We start from the raw sequence: 17,526 nt of genomic DNA, 5'->3' as shown, positions 1-17,526 counted from the left end.
TACAGAGCATACACTTCCTGCTCGGCTTGTGTATCTGGGCCAGCACTGGACTGGTTATCATCAGCAATGTGATGAACAGCAGCAAGCTTGCTCAGTTGTGGGCACATTCTCTGAAGATGCCCCACTTTCGAACAGCCATTACAGGAGTACTGTTTAAACCGACACTGATGAGGTCGATGATTGCCCCCACAACGCCAACAGGGTGAAATCGGATTCGTACCAGTTGGCTGACTTTGAGCAGCTACAGATTTCACATAAGCAGTCGAGCAGGCCCTGCCATAAGCAGCTCTATCAGACGACGACACAACCTTGTTTACAGTACTTGCCATGGAGCTCCGACTCTTCGATGATATCTGCCTCAAATTATCATCAGTCGTCATGCATGCCTGGGCAGTCGCGATGGCCTTGCTCAAATCCAGCTTCTCTTCGGCCAATAACTTCCGAAGAATCATATCATGGTTGATGCCTATCACGAAGAAATTTCGCAGCATGTCTTCCAACACGTTCCCAAACTAAAATGGCTCAGCAAGACGTTGCAGGTCGGCGACAAATCCTGGCCCTCAGTACGAACATGCGTGTAGAAGCGATAGCATGAGATGATGATCCCCTCTTTTGGCTTAAGATGGTCATGCACCAAAGCACACAAATCCCCATATTCTTTGTCCGTTGGACGTAAAGGCGAGAGGAGATTCTTCATGAGGCCATAAATTTTTGGACCACAAACGGAGAGGAAAACCGCCCTGCGCCGAACTGCGTCAACGTCTCCCTCCATTTTGTTGGCCACAAAGTACTGATCCAGGCGGTCGATAAAATCCGCCCAATCCTCGCCATCCACAAATCTCTCCAGAATTCCAAAAGTGCCCATTGTACATGCGAAGATTCTTAAGTTACCTTGTCGCCAAATGTAATGAATGTATTGACTCACAAGACTGCCTGTAAACTGCCTCAAGTATAAACCTGATCCAACTTTATTCGCTCTCAAAGTAACTCGCGTGACATGATACCCGCGCTTGTATACCAGTGACCGTGCATGCGCGCGTACAGCCCGATGACCTCCGACAATGGTGCCCCCTGGTGTCCGGTGACCCCAAGCATAAATACATAACAGAAAGTACCTGTTGTTTCCGGAGTTTCAGAGACTTCTGGTCCTGGACCTCTATGCAAAGGCCTGCGTAGAGGCTCATGTTCTCCAGTACGTATCATTGGAATCACTTGGGCCAGCGCAACATATCAGAATCAGGGTATTCCCATTCATACTGTATGTATAAATGGGAATTCCCCCCCCAAAATACAAAGCACTTTGGAAAAATACATTTACATATTTTAAAGGGTCTAAAAATAAACTTGCCTTATTTAATAGGATTTTAAATGTTTAAAGGCCCTTTAGTTTCGGAGCCATGTGATTTGTCAAGGGAATTCTTGACAGATCGCAAGTTCCGGGTTTAGGCGGGTCCAAACCAAAACTTGCGGGGATCACACAGGCGCAGGCGCACGCGCACCTCGTACATGCCCATGGGAGGTGCGAATTCAAGGCCTATGTAAAGATATCAACTAGGAAATTGATGGAATTAGCCATCTGTTCCAAAAGTGATTATATGATAACATCATAAAGTTATGAGGGCACTGTTCACAAATAAGCTCTGCGTTGCAAAGTTCCCCACTGACTATTTTGTTCATTTTACTCATTTTATATTTAAAAGTAATAGGGACTGGTACAAGTGCAGAAGGTATTTATTTCAGTTTCCCTTTTAGCCTCATATCACATTGCATTGCAAGATGATGGTCTAAAATTTCTACAACAATAAAGACTAAGGTAGTGATTTTGAGCTTATGCCTAAAACTGGTGCAAAGTCGGTGGTGTGCCTATGGTTTCAACGGGAGGCCTGAATCATTTTCAGGTCTGGGCCTCGTTGGAATACAGTTAGCAAACTGCGCAGTGCTCAATAATCAATCTGCGACTTCATGGGCAAGCCAAGCTGGATGTCAACAGTAAAGAGTGGTGAGGCACACCAGGGGGATTGAGTGGGCTTATCCAGTTGACGGCAGTCGGCCACAATATTTTTGTGCGGGCAAGGGTCGCATTTTTCTTAATCTAGTACAAATGGGTGGAGTGTGGGCGGTGCATGCCCTATCCATTTGTACTTGAAAATTGCAAACTGGATCCTACAATGACGCTGCAGGAAGGAGTGCCAAGCACCCACTTACAGGCCCACCTGAAAATCTTATGAGCTGGGTTTTGATGTCCCAGGGACGGCTGCTATTTCTTTGTCATTTTTAACAGCTTGAAGCCTTGTAAAGGGGGCACCGGCTGTTCAAAATCCCACTCAATGTTATTTAGAAATGAAAAGAAAGCTGTAGCATTTGAACAAAATTACTGTTGTCATTATTTGAATTCAGTCAAGTGTCTTAATTTTTAATTTTAGACTTAAAAAATAAATATGTTAGGCAAAAGAGGTAGCAGCTCGTCCTAATCCCTGAGATAGGACTCATGGGGCTGGATTTTCGGTTGGATTGCGCCTCTGTTAGCACCCCAGAGTGGCGATAAAGGATGTCGAAATGCTTACCACCCAGGCAGCCAGCGTCCCGCCGGGAAATTTGGTGCCGGTTTTGCGGCGGCGCAAAAAAACAGGCGGTCCCACGGTCGATTAGGTGCTTTTTGCAGCATAGTTAAAGTGGGGGAAGAGAATCCTAAAATGGAGGTCACATTGACTTCAACGTTTGCACACAGCAGGCTGTGTGAACTCTGATTTTAAAGCAGCAGATTTATCTGCCATTGCAGGTTCCTTACAACCAGTGAAATAACTTAATGGGGGCATTACTAGTTCACCAGCGTCTCCATGATCTTGTTAGGCGGGATCAAGATAGAAGGGCTGTTGGCCATATTGGGCCACGGATGAGGAGAGGCTGCAGACGTCTAGACAGGAGGCCTTACCCGCACGGGTTTACAGGCAGCAACGCTCATACCTCCAACTCTCTGAGGAGCCATTTCTGACAGGAAGACCTGCAGCCTCACATCGGCACCAGGACTGCAGTGCCCATCACAACAAACACTCACAGCAAAGTGTGTCGATGCACTGTGGAAGCCTCCACAATGCACCCATGAGGTCATGCTGCATTTGTGTGGTTTCCCTGGACATAGCCACCAAGCCCAGGTCTGCTGGTCTCTCAGCGGGACTCCTGGGCCAACTCGCCCTCCGGGGAGCTGGCCTCCGAGCTTCCCCTTCCGCTGGGAGTTGCTGTAGGCCAGTGGGGCCAGGAGCTGCAGAGTCCTCAAACCCCTCAAATTCAGCCTCCTCCACCGATGTGTCCCCACTTGGTGGGACTGATAGTGTCTCCCTCTCAGGAAGCATACTGTCGTCCCCTCCCTCGTCATCTACCCCGTCCCCAGATGTTGACGCCTCAGGGGCAAGCTGCTGCGCTTCTGTAAGCACAAAGCAATAGACGTGTGGTTAGCAGCAGGGGAGGGGCAGGGAGATAAGTGGAAGGTGGCATTGGACATCTATATGTAAAGGGGATAGGCCACTTGATAATCAGGGGTCAAGGAACTCACAAAAATCGCAAACGCCGTTCACATACTACTCATAGGGGACTCTGCTTCACCGCCGACCACCGCGCGAACTGTGATGCCCACGAGGGCCGACACTCGCTGTTCCACCTCCGTGAGGTCCTGAAGATCAGGCTCTCCACCTCTGGTACACTGCTGCCCCCGGCGATTAAGAGCTAATTTCTCCTGCAATAAGAACAAGAAGATGGTGTGAGTAGTGTGCAGCTCATCATGTGGCACATGTGCCTTCCATAGTAGAGTAGCTGCTACTGTCTGGAAGTGTAAAGATGTGCATTATAATCTCTGTGACTGAGCACATGGGAAGACCGGGAGGAAGTGAGAGCCAGCTAGGATTGTGGCTCAGGGTGACGTGGTGGCAAACGCATATCAAGAGTCAAAGGATAATGCGAGGAGGGGTGAGAATGAATAGGGGACAAGAGGGTCCACGCTGCCTGAATGCATAGGGCATGGCTGTTGAAATGAGCCTCCAGCTTTCGGGTGGCTTGGCCAACCCACACCATGGCCTGGAACACATAGAGAAGGGGCAGCTTCGTCAAAGACTTTACATTGTGTGAGACAGTGATCTTGCAACCATGGCAGTGGTGCATTAATGTAAAGGGTACTCACCCTGATGACCCTCGTGAGATCGTTAAACTTCTTGTGACATTGGACAGCAGTTCGAGGCACCGTGTCTGCCGCAGAAACCTCCTCTGCTATCTCCCTCCAAATCCTCCGAATCACTCTTGGCACGGGCCTCCTTCCTCCAACAAGATGCAAGGCAGGCCACCTCCTCTCTATGGCCTGTATTAGTGGCCGTGACAAAGAAGCGACGTGCTCTCTGGGGTCCTTCCTCTTCAGCCATTTTTCCGCTCTGCTCAAAGTGTACAGGTGGAACTGCGCATGCGCAAACTTATAGTGTGCTGCACCCTCAACTTTCGGCTGGGCTAAGGAACTTTAGTGGGTCTCTGTGCATGCGCAAGTAAAGTAGCTTTTTTTGCACAGCAGTTTTCAGTTGGGGCGGCCAAGCACAGGTGTGATTTAGCGCCCCCGATCATTGTAGCTGAGTTTCGGGCAAATTTTCCGGAAGGAGGCGCAAACTTTTATAGGGCGCTTACTGCGCGCCATGATTAACGCCGCAAAATGGCCACAACTGAAAATCCAGCCCATGGAATTATTTATTTTATTTCTGTGGAGGGATTATTTAAGACGCTGGCAGAGAGCTTCAGAGTAAAAGACCATGCAAGTACATCTTGTGTGCACTTCCTGTCTACATTATCCTTGTCACAGTTTTTGAATAACGCTTTTATGTCAACATTTATAAGACAAAAATCCTTTGTCAATATTTTTAATGGAATAACAATGTGTCAACATTTGCTTGTCATTGTGTAATGATAGTCCTCCTGCCACCAGATGCTGCTGCTGGTGCTACCTCACACGTCTCCCAGCTGCTCCGTTTTCTATAAATCTCTACTTTGGTTCCCCATCTTTGCTCTCGGCTCTGAGCTACCTCAATATTTCTTGATTCAGCTTTACTCCCTGCTCTTTGCTTCTGCTTCTGTGCTGCTCTGATATTTCTTTAGCCATTTCATGGCCTCACCAAATCTGTTTTTTTACATTCTTCTTCAGCTGATCTATGAACACCCCACTGCATCAAACCGTTTGCCCATCATGTCTCCAGTCTCGCACCCACCCTTCCCATTTCCATACCTAGTTGTCTCCCATCCTAGTTCATCTGGTCCTCTGACAAGCCTTTCTTCGCATGTTTGACAATATTGGGAACAGGCAATTTGTTTTATAAAGCACATAGTTATATTCTATTTATAGCGTTTTATGTCGTTTTAAGGATTAAATTGTTGCAAAACCGACGAAAAAGAAGGAACTTGTTGGAGATTGGATGAACAGGTACAAGATTTTTCTTAGACTGATAGAAGGCAGAGGGATAGGGCTATGGGGTTTGGGATAAGGCTAGCAGGATCAGAGAGTGGAGATGTGGCGGGTGAGGTTGGAGGCTGAGGGAGATTCAGGGCTGAAGATGAAGGCGATGGGATATAGGTTAATGGAATGGATCAGAGAATGAGAACTGTTTTGTTGAGAAAATTAAGTCAGGGAGGGGAATCTAGGCAGAGGGGATAGGTAATGGGAAAAGAGGCGAGGGGATGTAGGATCGAGATAAGCAGGGGATCAGGGGAGAGAGGGAAGGGAACCTTAGGCAATGGGTGATTAGGGACAAAATGGGTAGTGAATGGTGAGGCAGTGGAAAACTGAGCAGTAAGAAGGATGTTAGGAAGATTGCAATGCATGAGAGGTAGTGTAAAGGAAAAGGAGTAAGCCATGCAATAGCGGTGGTTGGGAGGTTGGGTTTGTGGGAGGTGGGTTGAAAGGATGTGATCTGCTAAATTTTGCAAGGGTTTTGGGGAAAAGCAACGGGAGTGGGGTGCAGTGGTAGGGGATATGAAGGAAGTAACTGAGGCCTACAATCTGCATTTTCCAAACACCTGCTTCCAGAGATCTGCAGCCCTCAGCAGGGAGAGTGACATGCATATAACTAATTTAAACTGTGTTATCTGTTGATAACATGTATGAATTGTTTTTCAGATGAAGGAGGAATTGGCCCAGGAAGTGAGTCTCCGCAAAGCTCTGGAAGAATCCCATATTCATTTGCTACAACGTGTCCAGGATATGGAGAAAATAGTGGAGATTGAAAGAATGCAGGTGCAGAGTTTGCTGCAAGTTTAAAGGCACTATGAACTATTGATAAAGTTGGCTTGTTTTTTGTGATTTTTGGTTTGGTATTCCTTTTTCACTAACTACCGCCCTCTCCCCTCCCCCTCCCCCTCCCCCTCCCCCCACCCCCCTCGCCACCAGCACCACCATCACCAACATTGCAGTTTAAATAACAAGGGATTTATACAAAGTTGTAGGTAAGCCCTTAAGCAAATTTATTTTTTGTCATTCAGAAGCCTATTCCGACTTTTACTGGCACTGATTATTGAATTCCACCTCGCTCTTCCTCCATCCCTAAGCTACTTATACTCTTACTCCGGAACTTGGTACTGCCTAGTCTTTGACATTGCATTGATCACAAAACGCATGCTGCTATTGATTAGCTCAATCAATCCCTCACATCCACCTTTGTCTGTACTTCTGTCATCTCCCCTCCTGGTTGTTCTGGAGGTGGTGGTGATGCATCTGACTCCATCTTTGCTCCCTCAAGTCCAATGAATATAAACTTGAGCATACCTGATGCACAATTTATTTAACCATTCATTGCCAGATCTGCTCTCTCTTGCTCTTTTTGTCTCTCTCTCTCTCTCTCTCTCTTTTTTTTCTCTCTTGGTGCTCATCCTTGTGTTTAAATTTCCATGGCTTTGCCTGTCTCTTCCATTCTCCCCATTTGTCTGACTTTGGCCTCTTGTAAAGTCCCTCCCCCCTTTCGTCCTACCATTGGTGGTCAGCTGCCTATGTCTCGCTCTTTGGAATTCCCTTCTCTCTATCTCCTCTACCTTCCTTCAGACCCTCCTTAAATCCCACCTCTTTGACACAGCTTTTGGTCACTGCTCCTAATCTCTCCTTTGGTTTTGCAACCATTTTCCTTATGTCTCTGTAAAGTACCTTGGGGTGCTTTTCAGTGTGAAAGATGCTATATTAATGCATGTTACTGTTGCAAATGTTGATATAAAAAGTGTGACTCAAAATTATGACACAGGAAATAAGATTTGTAGAAAATGCATGCCTTATGCAAGATTATTACTAAAACATATGCTAGTTAAAATGATTTCCCATGGTGTTGCACATGGGGAGCTAAGACCAAATATAGTATAATTGCTCGGAGTTTCTTCACAGTGGGGTTGGGGAAATTATGACTTTGTTCTCTTTAGGGTAGGGGAAGCCGAGTTTGTTCTTGGTGGGGGGGAGGGGGGTGGAGACTGGGGGCAAGTTGTTTTTCAGTAGGCTTTGTTTAGAAGAACTAGTGACGAGGCTTTCTGTACAGAACAGTTCCATCTTGTTATGTACCACGTTTATGGTGGCTTCCTGCTCAAGGTCACTGACTCCATCAGGAGATGAATTAAGTGATTGAGGAAGATTAGGATTTGGAAGCCATTTCAACATAGTTTCTCAAGAGCTAGGCAAAGGGTTATTAGCTTTTGTCAATGCCGCTTCTGCATAACGTAAGTTGTGTTGCACATCTTAAGGTTCTCAGTACTTACAATCGTTTCTTCAGATCCACCATTGCCTATGAGCCATCGTGGAGGTTATTATTTTCAGTGATTGACTGAGATAGTGTTTGTCTGGAGTTTTACATCTTTTTTTCCCTGTGAGGGTGCACTGAGAATTTTACAAACCAAGATGAATTTCCATTGGACTGCAGGGCAATAAGAGAGTATATCATATAAGATTGGTTGAACCCACTGTTCTTCGAGTCACATAAATTGACAATCATAGGTGCAATGTCATCTGAATATTATGACCATTCAACATTGCTGCCCAGGCAGTAACCTGGAGAAGAGGATCAACAGCACTCACTTGATTTTCATTTTATTTATTTAATTGCAACAAAAATTGAGCAGGTTTTATAACTGGCAGGGAAACAAACCGCTCCTCCAGATTACTGCCCAGGCAGGAAAGTTGAGTATTACCCTCATTGTTTTTAATATATGATAGATGTTTGGTTAATGATTTTAAAATGTCCTCACTTAGGTCAAGGTGCTACAGCAGGACAGCCTCACAGTCAGAACGAATGGGCAGATAACTGAGGAGAGACTGCAGGAAGAGCAGCAGAAAACAAGTGATTTGGAGAAAATGCACAAACAGCTTAAAATTGAATCAGGTATTGAAACTCATCTAATATTATGTATTTAGATTCTTAGATTTTTTGGCATCATTAATTATGTATGGAATTTGGCTGCCGTATTGCCTACATAACAAAAATGTCTGCACACTAAAAGTATTCCACGTTGGTTGCGAAATGTTTTGGGATGTCTTGAGGATGTGATAAGGTGCTCTAGATATGTTCGTTCTTTATTTCTTTTAGGTAAAATGGTATTAGTACTGAATAGTTGGGGAATGAGCCTTGGCTCAGTGGTAGTATTCCCACCTCTGAATCATAAGGTTATGGATTAGAGCCCCATTCCAGACAGCCTGGGTGAGCAGATATGAGAGTTCTCGTCTCTGAATACTGGTTTGGCACACAGCAGCCTACTCTCATCTGATGGGAGCAGAGTGGCGACGCCCATTGCATCTACCCTACCCTTGATAGTGAGTTGTGAGTCAGGCTAATGACCTGTCCACATATAGGGGCTTTGTTATGGAAAAAACAAGATTACAAACTGCTAGATATACAGCAGCGAAAGAAATAGGTTGTCAATTGTTGATAGACATGGAAGAAGGAAGAAGACTGCATTTTTGGATAAAGTCGTGAAACCTGACCTTTGTTTTGAAGTATCAGCTGGTATGTGCTGCTGTATTGCTTGCCATTTATTGCCTTTTATCTTTTGAAATAAAAATACCTATATCTTCATATTTGCTATCAATTAGCAAGGCATTCAAACCAAACTTTAGTTTCTAACTTGTTTCAGAGTATGTTTCAGAGTATGTTGAGTGCCAGTGCATATGAAATAATTGTTATTCACTGAGTTCTGCAACAGTTCACGTTATGCACCATTTGGTGATACAAGGGTGTGGTATGTTTTGCTGCAGTATATTTGTGTAATTTTTCAAAATTATGCAAAATTTCTATCATGCTATCATCATAAATGGATTTTTTTAAATTCTCGAAGTGGGTGACACTGGCAAGGCCAGCATTTATTGCCTATCTCTAGTTGAAAAAGAGATGGTGGTGATGCATCTGAGTGGCTTGCTAGACCACTTCAGGGAACAGTTAAGAGCCAACCATATTGGTGTGAGACTGGAGTAGCATGTAGACTAGACCAGGTAAGGATGGCAGGTTTCCTTTCCTAATGGACTTTCGTGAACCAGTTGGGTTTTTATGACAATCCAACAGTTTCATGGTCACTTTTTATTGATCTCCGGTTTTTATTTCCTGATTTTTAAAACTGAATTCAAATTCTGAAACTGCTGTATTGGGATTTGAATTTCCATTTTCTGGATTATTAGTCCAGGCCTCTGGATTACTAGTCCAGTAACATAACCACTACGCTACTGTTATACCACTTTATTGTTGTGAAATGTGAGCAAACAATTTCTTCCTCTCCTCCAGAAAGCATTGACTCCCTTACTGGGATACAGTTCATGGACAGTGGTTCACCTCTGGTCCCAAATGACTATTGTGTGTATGACAATGAGCACTATTGGGCCTTCCATTATGAAGCGCACCACAGCTGAACAGAATTCTGTTCTCACCTGATGTAAATCCTGTGCATTTCCAGTAAAAGTCCTTATAGCGGACAGGAATGGGAATCTTGGATGATTTGCCCATTCTAAGATGGCACGGTGGCTACGTAGTACATTTGCAACTTCCTGGATTGGAATCATGGATTCGGGATCAAACCTTCGACATTCTTGTCTGTATAGATCAGAGAAGGAAACTTTACCTTGGAGGTATAAAAATGGCATGGTTAAGTTCCTTAAGTTTTCAAAAAGTGGCACTCTACACGAGCGTATATTGCCAACAATCTAGGGCAAACCTTTCCTGACTATCCCAAACGCTGCTGCAGTTTCCGATAAGCAGTGTTCTAGTGTGCTGAACCTTTTTTATTCATTCATGGGATGTGGGCATCACTAGCAAGGCCAGCATTTATTGCCCATCCCTAATTATCCTTGAGAAGGTGATGGTGAGCCGCTGCCTTGAACCGCTGCAGTTGAGGTGAAGGTATTCCCACAGTGTTGTTCGGGAGGGAGTTCCAGGATTTTGACCCAGTGACGATAAAGGAACGGCGATATATTTCCAAGTCAGGATGGTGTTTGACTTGGAAGGGAACTTGCAGGTGGTGATCTTCCCATGTGCCTGCTGCCCTTGTCCTTCTAGGTGGTAGATGTCGTGGTTTTGGGAGATGCTGTCAAAGAAGCCTTATCGAGTTGCTGCAGTGCACCTTGTAGATGGTACATACTGCAGCCATGGTGTGCCAGTGATAGAGGAAGTGTATGTTTAAGGTTAAAGGCCACGCTACTCTAGTGTGGCAGCATATCGCTTATGATATAATTGGAACATAAAATGCACAGTGCCAGCCTTTTAGTATTTTGTGGATCCATTTGATATTGTACGTTTTACAATTTCTAGATGCTAAGGAGTCCATTATATCTCAGATGGCTGATGAAGGCAAGGTAAGTTTGCAAAAAAAAATAACTTTTATGTTTACTTGTTCAAGATTTTTATCTCAGTCATTGCTATTCTGATACACATTCGTCTCTTCAGAAAACACAACTGATGGTACACAAACAACAGGAGGAAAATGCCAATCTTCGTAGTGAGATTGCATCACTGAAAGATGTGGCAGAAAAAGTGCAGGTTAGAGTGACTTTTGTAATAGAAATTTTTATTTGTATTCTACGGGCTCAATTTTGCCCAACCTCTTTTTCGGCGCAACGGCTCTGAAAAAAAATGTCGCCCCATCCTGGCCGCTCTTCCGAGTCCCCGGAGTCCCAGCGTGGCGTGCATTGTGAAGTGGGGGTCGGAGCAACAGGCCAATGCTGAAAACAGTGCCGGCACCTGCATGTGCAGTGAAGTCTGCACGCATGTTCCTGCCCTCCCAGCGTGTCCTGTGGGCAGTGAGCAGGAGCCGATGCTCTCAACCCCTATCCCCGGCCGAAGGGACACCCCGATCTCGCCATACCCTATCCCCGGCTGAGTGGCCCGCTGAGTTCCCGGCTCGAGGTAGGACTTCAGTTTTATTTTTTATTCATTGACGGTTGGGCTTGAGAGTTTTGATTGGGTGGGGGGGAGAAAGAGTGTTTTTGATTGAGGGGTGGGTGGGCGGAGGGAGAAAGAGTATTTTGATGGGGGGCAGGAACTTTAAAAAAAAGACTTGATTCTGGCATAAAGGTAGGACTTCTATTTTTTATTTGTCATTGATTGATTGCTTATTACTTTTTGTGGTTTGTTTAGTGCTTTGTCAGTCTTGGTGCTTTAAATGTACTAACCAGCGCCGATTTCTCAACTGCCTGCAAGGTTTTTAGAGCTGGCCACATACGCTGACCTAAGTCGATTTGGAGTAAGTTTTAGCTGGCCAAAGTGGCATAAATGGCCAAAACTGGCATAAGTGTCTGGGAACGCCCCCTTTTGGGGAAAAAAACTGAACTTAAAAAAAAATCGTACCTAACTGACTTACTCTGGAGCAAATTTTTTTGGGGAAAATGACATTTTTTAAACTTACTCCAGAAAAAACAACTTGCTCCAAAAAAATTGATGCAAGTCATGGCCAAAGTTGGGCTCTACAGGCCCAAGTTTCCACATGATTTGCGCCTGATTTTTAGGAGCAACTGGTGGAGAACGGACTATCTTAGAAATCGCAATTCTCCACATTTTTTTTTCTGCAGTTCTAGTCAGGTAGAACAGTTCTACTTTGGAACAGAATTTTTTCTTCAAAAGGGGGCGTGTCCGGCCACTGACGCCTGATTTGAAAGTTTCCACAGTGAAAACGTACTCCAAACTAAAGTAGAATGGAGCAAGTGAAGATTTTTGTAGAACTGAAAAAACCTGTCCTACACATTAAAAAATCAGGCGCAGGTTACAAATTAGGCGTCCAGAACGAGGTGGGGGGGGAGGGGGGGAAGGGAAATCATTAAATTCTACAATAAATCCTTATTTATACTTCTACAAATATTATACAAATAAATCCAACCTGAATAAACATTTATAAGCAAAGAAAAGATTAAATAAATCATCTTCCTACCTGTGTGAAAGTGCTTCAGCCAGGGACAATTCTGCAGCCGTTCGTTGCCGCTGAGCGGGAGGGGGGGGAGAAAGCCGTTCGTGCCGCTGAGCGGGAGGGGGGGGAGAAAGCCGTTCGTGCCGCTGAGCGGGAGGGGCGGGGGGAGAAAGCCGTTCGTGCCGCTGAGCGGGGGGGGGGGGAGGAGAAAGCGGTTTGTTGCCGCCGAGGGGAGGGAGGGGAAGGAGACAGCGGGTTGTTGTTGTGGAGGGGAAGGAGACAGCGGCTTGTTGCCGTGGAGGGCAGGGAGGGGAAGGAGACAGCGGCTTGTTGCCGCGCAGGGGAGGAAGGGGAAGGAGACAGCGGCTTGTTGCCGTGGAGGGAGGGGAAGGAGGCAGCGTTTTTTTGCCGTGGAGGGAGGGGAAGGAGACAGCGGCTTGTTGCTGCGCAGGGGAGGGAGGGGAAGGAGACAGCCGTTTGTTGCCGCGGAGGGGAGGGAGGGGAGGGAGGGGAAGGAGGGGAAGGAGACAGTGAGAAGGGAAGCCTCAGTGCTGATGTGCTGATGGCAATGTGATTTTATTAAAAAAATGTTCAAAAATTAAACAGCTACAAAGAACTACAAAAATGGCCGAGTGCCAATGTTTTTTTTCACACTGAGCATGCGCGAACGCTCCAACGCGCACGCGCACGCGCAGCGTTGCCGGCAGGAAAAAAACTAATTTAAATAGTACCCGCCCCCTCCCACTTACAAAATCGGTGCGAGTGTCGGCTCCGCCCCCCTGGGCGCCACGCCAAACAGACAAGGAGCTGCAAAGCGCTCGAGAATAGCACGTTTTTTTTTCTGGCGCCGTTTTAGGCGCGAAAAACGGGCGCCCAGCTTGGAGGGGCGCCCGTTTTTTATCCTGTGGAAACTTGGGCCCTACGTCTCTACATTTTCTGCTCGGATCATTTAAAAATAAATATGCTATTGTTCTCAAATTTTATTCTGTAAATGCAACATAAATTGGTATACTTGAACATTTTATGATTTTTGTCTTTCTTCTCTCAGGCTTTGAATGACCAGCTAGGTGCACAATGTACTGAACTAAGTGGCAGACTGTGCTCTATTTCCATGGAGAATGCTAAACTGATAACACAACACCAAGCATCCCTGAAGGTTTGATGTTGTAGAATCAGTGTTTCGTTTAAGCTTATTGCTCTCATTATTACTTGGTGCTAACTTTTGTTTCTCCTTTTTGTTGTAAATTTAAGTTCAAATGTTACAAAAAATATTTGATATGAAGTTTAAAAAATGTAATAGAATAGAGCTTTTTGAAGAAGTGAACAGTTGCAGTAGATGTGTATATAGCTTTGCAGAAGGCATTTTATAAAGGCATCTCATGGGGAGCTTGTTGTAAAAGTTTAGGCATATCAGACAAAATTTAACAGCAAGAATATGAAGTTGTTTGGAGAGGAAACAATGGGGTTAATGGGTATTATTCGAATTGGCTGAATACACAAAAAAGGAAGTTTGGCAATGAGCAAAAGGACGATAGAAGACTTCAGGAAAACATTGACAGGTTCTCAGAATAGGCAGACAGTGGCAGATGCAATTTAATATGGAAAAGTGAGGAGTAACACACTTTGGAAGGAAAAACAAAGAATGGGAACATTCAATCATTAGAAAGATGCTGAATACTTTGGATGAACAGACGGGTCTAAGGTCCAAATACAAAATTCCTTGCCAGTGCAACTAGATAAAGTCAGCAAAAAGGCCCAATAGAATTCTGGGTTTTACAAATGGAGGCATAGAGTAAAGTAGTAATTATGAAGTTGTATTCTGATAGTTAGGTCATGGTTAGAGTACTATATGTAATGTTGGTTGCCCCTTAGAGAAAGGACATTGCAGCCATCGAGAGTCTAAAGTGTAACTTTATCAAGGTAATGCCAGAGATAAGAATGTATAGTTATGAGGAGAGAGTTGAGATACTATTTCCACTGGAGTGGAAAAGGTTAAGAACAGATTTAATAGAAGTTTATGAAATTCTGAATAGTTTTCAATATGTAAAGACAATTTCCTGTGATTTTGGAATCAGTGGAAAGGGGTCATCAATTTGTAATTGTCATTTGAGAACGAGATGGGAGAGTAGGAGAAATTTCTTTCCTCATTGAATTGGTGGACCATGGGCTGTATTGCCACAAGGAGTGGTTGAGGCAGAGACCATTACATTTTAAGGGAAATTTGAATAAATATTTGTAACAGAAGACAATACCTGGCTATGCACTGAACAGCAGGATTAGTTTAAAATTGTTCTAGCAAAGAGCCAGCGCAAACATGATGGCCTAAATGACCTCCTTCTAAGCTTCTATGGTTCTTCTAGTTTAGGTTTCATGTACTTCTTGCTACAATGTTGTTCAGTTTACAAAAACTGAGTCTCTCTGACAAGCAAGGTGAGTGACCAGTAAACATAGAAACATAGAAAATAGGTGCAAGAGTAGGCCATTCGGCCCTTCGAGCCTGCACCGCCATTCAATGAGTTCATGGCTGAACATGCAACTTCAGTACCCCATTCCTGCTTTCTCGCCATACCCTTTGATCCCCCTAGTAGTAAGGACTACATTTAACTCCTTTTTGAATATATTTAGTGAATTGGCCTCAACAACTTTCTGTGGTAGAGAATTCCACAGGTTCACCACTCTCTGGGTGAAGAAGTTTCTCCTCATCTTGGTCCTAAATGGCTTACCCCTTATCCTTATATTGTGACCCTTGGTTCTGGACTTCCCCAACATTGGGAACATTCTTCCTGCATCTAACCTGTCTAAACCCATCAGAATTTTAAAAGTTTCTATGAGATCCTCTCCTTTTCTTCTGAACTCAGTGAATACAAGCCCAGTTGATCCAGTCTTTCTTCATATGTCAGTTCCGCCATCCCGGGAATCAGTTTGGTGAACCTTCGCTGCACTCCCTCAATAGCAAGAATGTCCTTCCTCAAGTTAGGAGACCAAAACTGTACACAATACTCCAGGTGTGGCCTCACCAAGGCCCTGTACAACTGTAGCAACACCTCCCTGCCCCTGTACTCAAATCCCCTCGCTATGAAGGCCAACATGCCATTTGCTTTCTTAACCGCCTGCTGTACCTGCATGCCAACCTTCAATGACTGATGTACCATGACACCCAAGTCTCGTTGTACCTCCCCTTTTCCTAATCTGTCACCATTCAGATAATAGTCTGTCTCTCTGTTTTTACCACCAAAGTGGATAACCTCACATTTATCCACATTATACTTCATCTGCCATGCATTTGCCCACTCACCTAACCTATCCAAGTCACTCTGCAGCCTCATAGCATCCTCCTCACAGCTCACACTGCCACCCAACTTAGTGTCATCCGCAAATTTGGAGATACTACATTTAATCCCCTCGTCTAAATCATTAATGTACAATGTAAACAGCTGGGGCCCCAGCACAGAACCTTGCGGTACCCCACTAGTCACTGCCTGCCATTCTTAAAAGTACCCATTTACTCCTAATCTTTGCTTCCTGTCTGCCAACCAGTTCTCAATCCACGGCAGCACACTACCCCCAATCCCATGTGCTTTAACTTTGCACATTAATCTCTTGTGTGGGACCTTGTCGAAAGCCTTCTGAAAGTCCAAATACACCACATCAACTGGTTCCCCCTTGTCCACTCTACTGGAAACATCCTCAAAAAATTCCAGAAGATTTGTCAAGCATGATTTCCCTTTCAAAAATCCATGCTGACTTAGACCTATCATGACACCTCTTTCCAAGTGCGCTGCTATGACATCCTTAATAATTGATTCCATCATTTTACCCACTACCGATGTCAGGCTGACCAGTCTATAATTCCCTGTTTTCTCTCTCCCTCCTTTTTTAAAAAGTGGGGTTACATTGGCTACCCTCCACTCCATAGGAACTGATCCAGAATCTATGGAATGTTGGAAAATGACTGTCAATGCATCTGCTATTTCCAAAGCCACCTCCTTAAGTACTCTGGGATGCAGTCCATCAGGCCCTGGGGATTTATCGGCCTTCAATCCCATCAATTTCCCCAACACAATTTCCCGACTAATAAGGATTTCCCTCAGTTCTTCCTTCTTACTAGACCCTCTGACCCCTTTTATATCCGGAAGGTTGTTTGTGTCCTCCTTCGTGAATACCGAACCAAAGTACTTGTTCAATTGGTCTGCCATTTCTTTGTTCCCAGTTATGACTTCCCCTGATTCTGACTGCAGGGGACCTACGTTTGTCTTTACTAACCTTTTTCTCTTTACATACCTGTAGAAGCTTTTGCAGTCCGTCTTAATGTTCCCTGCAAACTTCCTCTCGTAATCTTATTTTCCCTGCCCTAATCAAACCCTTTGCCCTCCTCTGCTGAGTTCTAAATTTCTCCCAGTCCCTGGGTTCGCTGCTATTTCTGGCCAATTTGTATGCCACTTCCTTGGCTTTAATACTATCCCTGATTTCCCTTGATAGCCACAGTTGAGACAATTTCCCTTTTTTATTTTTACGCCAGACAGGGATGTGCAGTTGTTGTAGTTCATCCATGCGGTCTCTAAATGTCTGCCATTGCCCATCCACTGTCAACTCCTTAAGTATCATTCGCCAATCTATCCTAGCCAATTCACGCCTCATACCTTCAAAGTTACCCTTCTTTAAGTTCTGGACCATGGTCTCTGAATTAAATGTTTCATTCTCCATCCTTATGTAGAATTCCACCATATTATGGTCACTCTTCCCCAAGGGGCCTCTCACAACGAGATTGCTAATTAATCCTCTCTCATTACACAACACTCAGTCTAAGATGGCCTCCCCCCTAATTGGTTCCTCGACATATTGGTCTCGGAAACCATCCCTTATGCACTCCAGGAAATCCTCCTCCACTGTATTGTTTCCAGTTTGGTTAGCCCAATCAATATGCATATTAAAGTCACCCATGATAACTGCTGCACCTTTATTGCATGCACCCCTAATTTCCTGTTTGATGCCCTCCCCAACATCACTACTACTATTTGGAGGTCTGTACACAACACCCACTAGCGTTTTCTGCCCCTTGGTATTCCGTAGCTCCACCCATACTGATTCCACATCATCCAAGCTTAATGTCTTTCCTTACAATTGCATTAATTTCCTCTTTAACCAGCAACGCCACCC

General features: G+C 44.7%; 1 protein-coding gene across 6 annotated transcripts in view; it reads left to right on the top strand.

Annotated features, from left to right (window-relative positions):
* Positions 1 to 17,526, top strand: part of ccdc150 (coiled-coil domain containing 150) — a 169,544-nt gene that overhangs the window by 20,645 nt on the left and 131,373 nt on the right. For all 6 annotated transcript variants that reach the window (XM_070883527.1, XM_070883529.1, XM_070883525.1 and 3 more), the window contains 5 exons: positions 6,140 to 6,256; positions 8,243 to 8,372; positions 10,782 to 10,825; positions 10,917 to 11,009; positions 13,418 to 13,525. In XM_070883527.1, the coding sequence (XP_070739628.1) occupies positions 6,140 to 6,256; positions 8,243 to 8,372; positions 10,782 to 10,825; positions 10,917 to 11,009; positions 13,418 to 13,525 (492 nt within the window). The remainder of the gene's footprint in view (positions 1 to 6,139; positions 6,257 to 8,242; positions 8,373 to 10,781; positions 10,826 to 10,916; positions 11,010 to 13,417; positions 13,526 to 17,526) is intronic.

The sequence above is a fragment of the Pristiophorus japonicus genome, chromosome 6, assembly GCF_044704955.1.
Source record: "Pristiophorus japonicus isolate sPriJap1 chromosome 6, sPriJap1.hap1, whole genome shotgun sequence".
Classification (NCBI taxonomy): domain Eukaryota; kingdom Metazoa; phylum Chordata; class Chondrichthyes; family Pristiophoridae; genus Pristiophorus; species Pristiophorus japonicus.
Note: the sequence above shows the minus strand (reverse complement) of the source record. Positions and strands in the feature narration are given on the sequence as shown.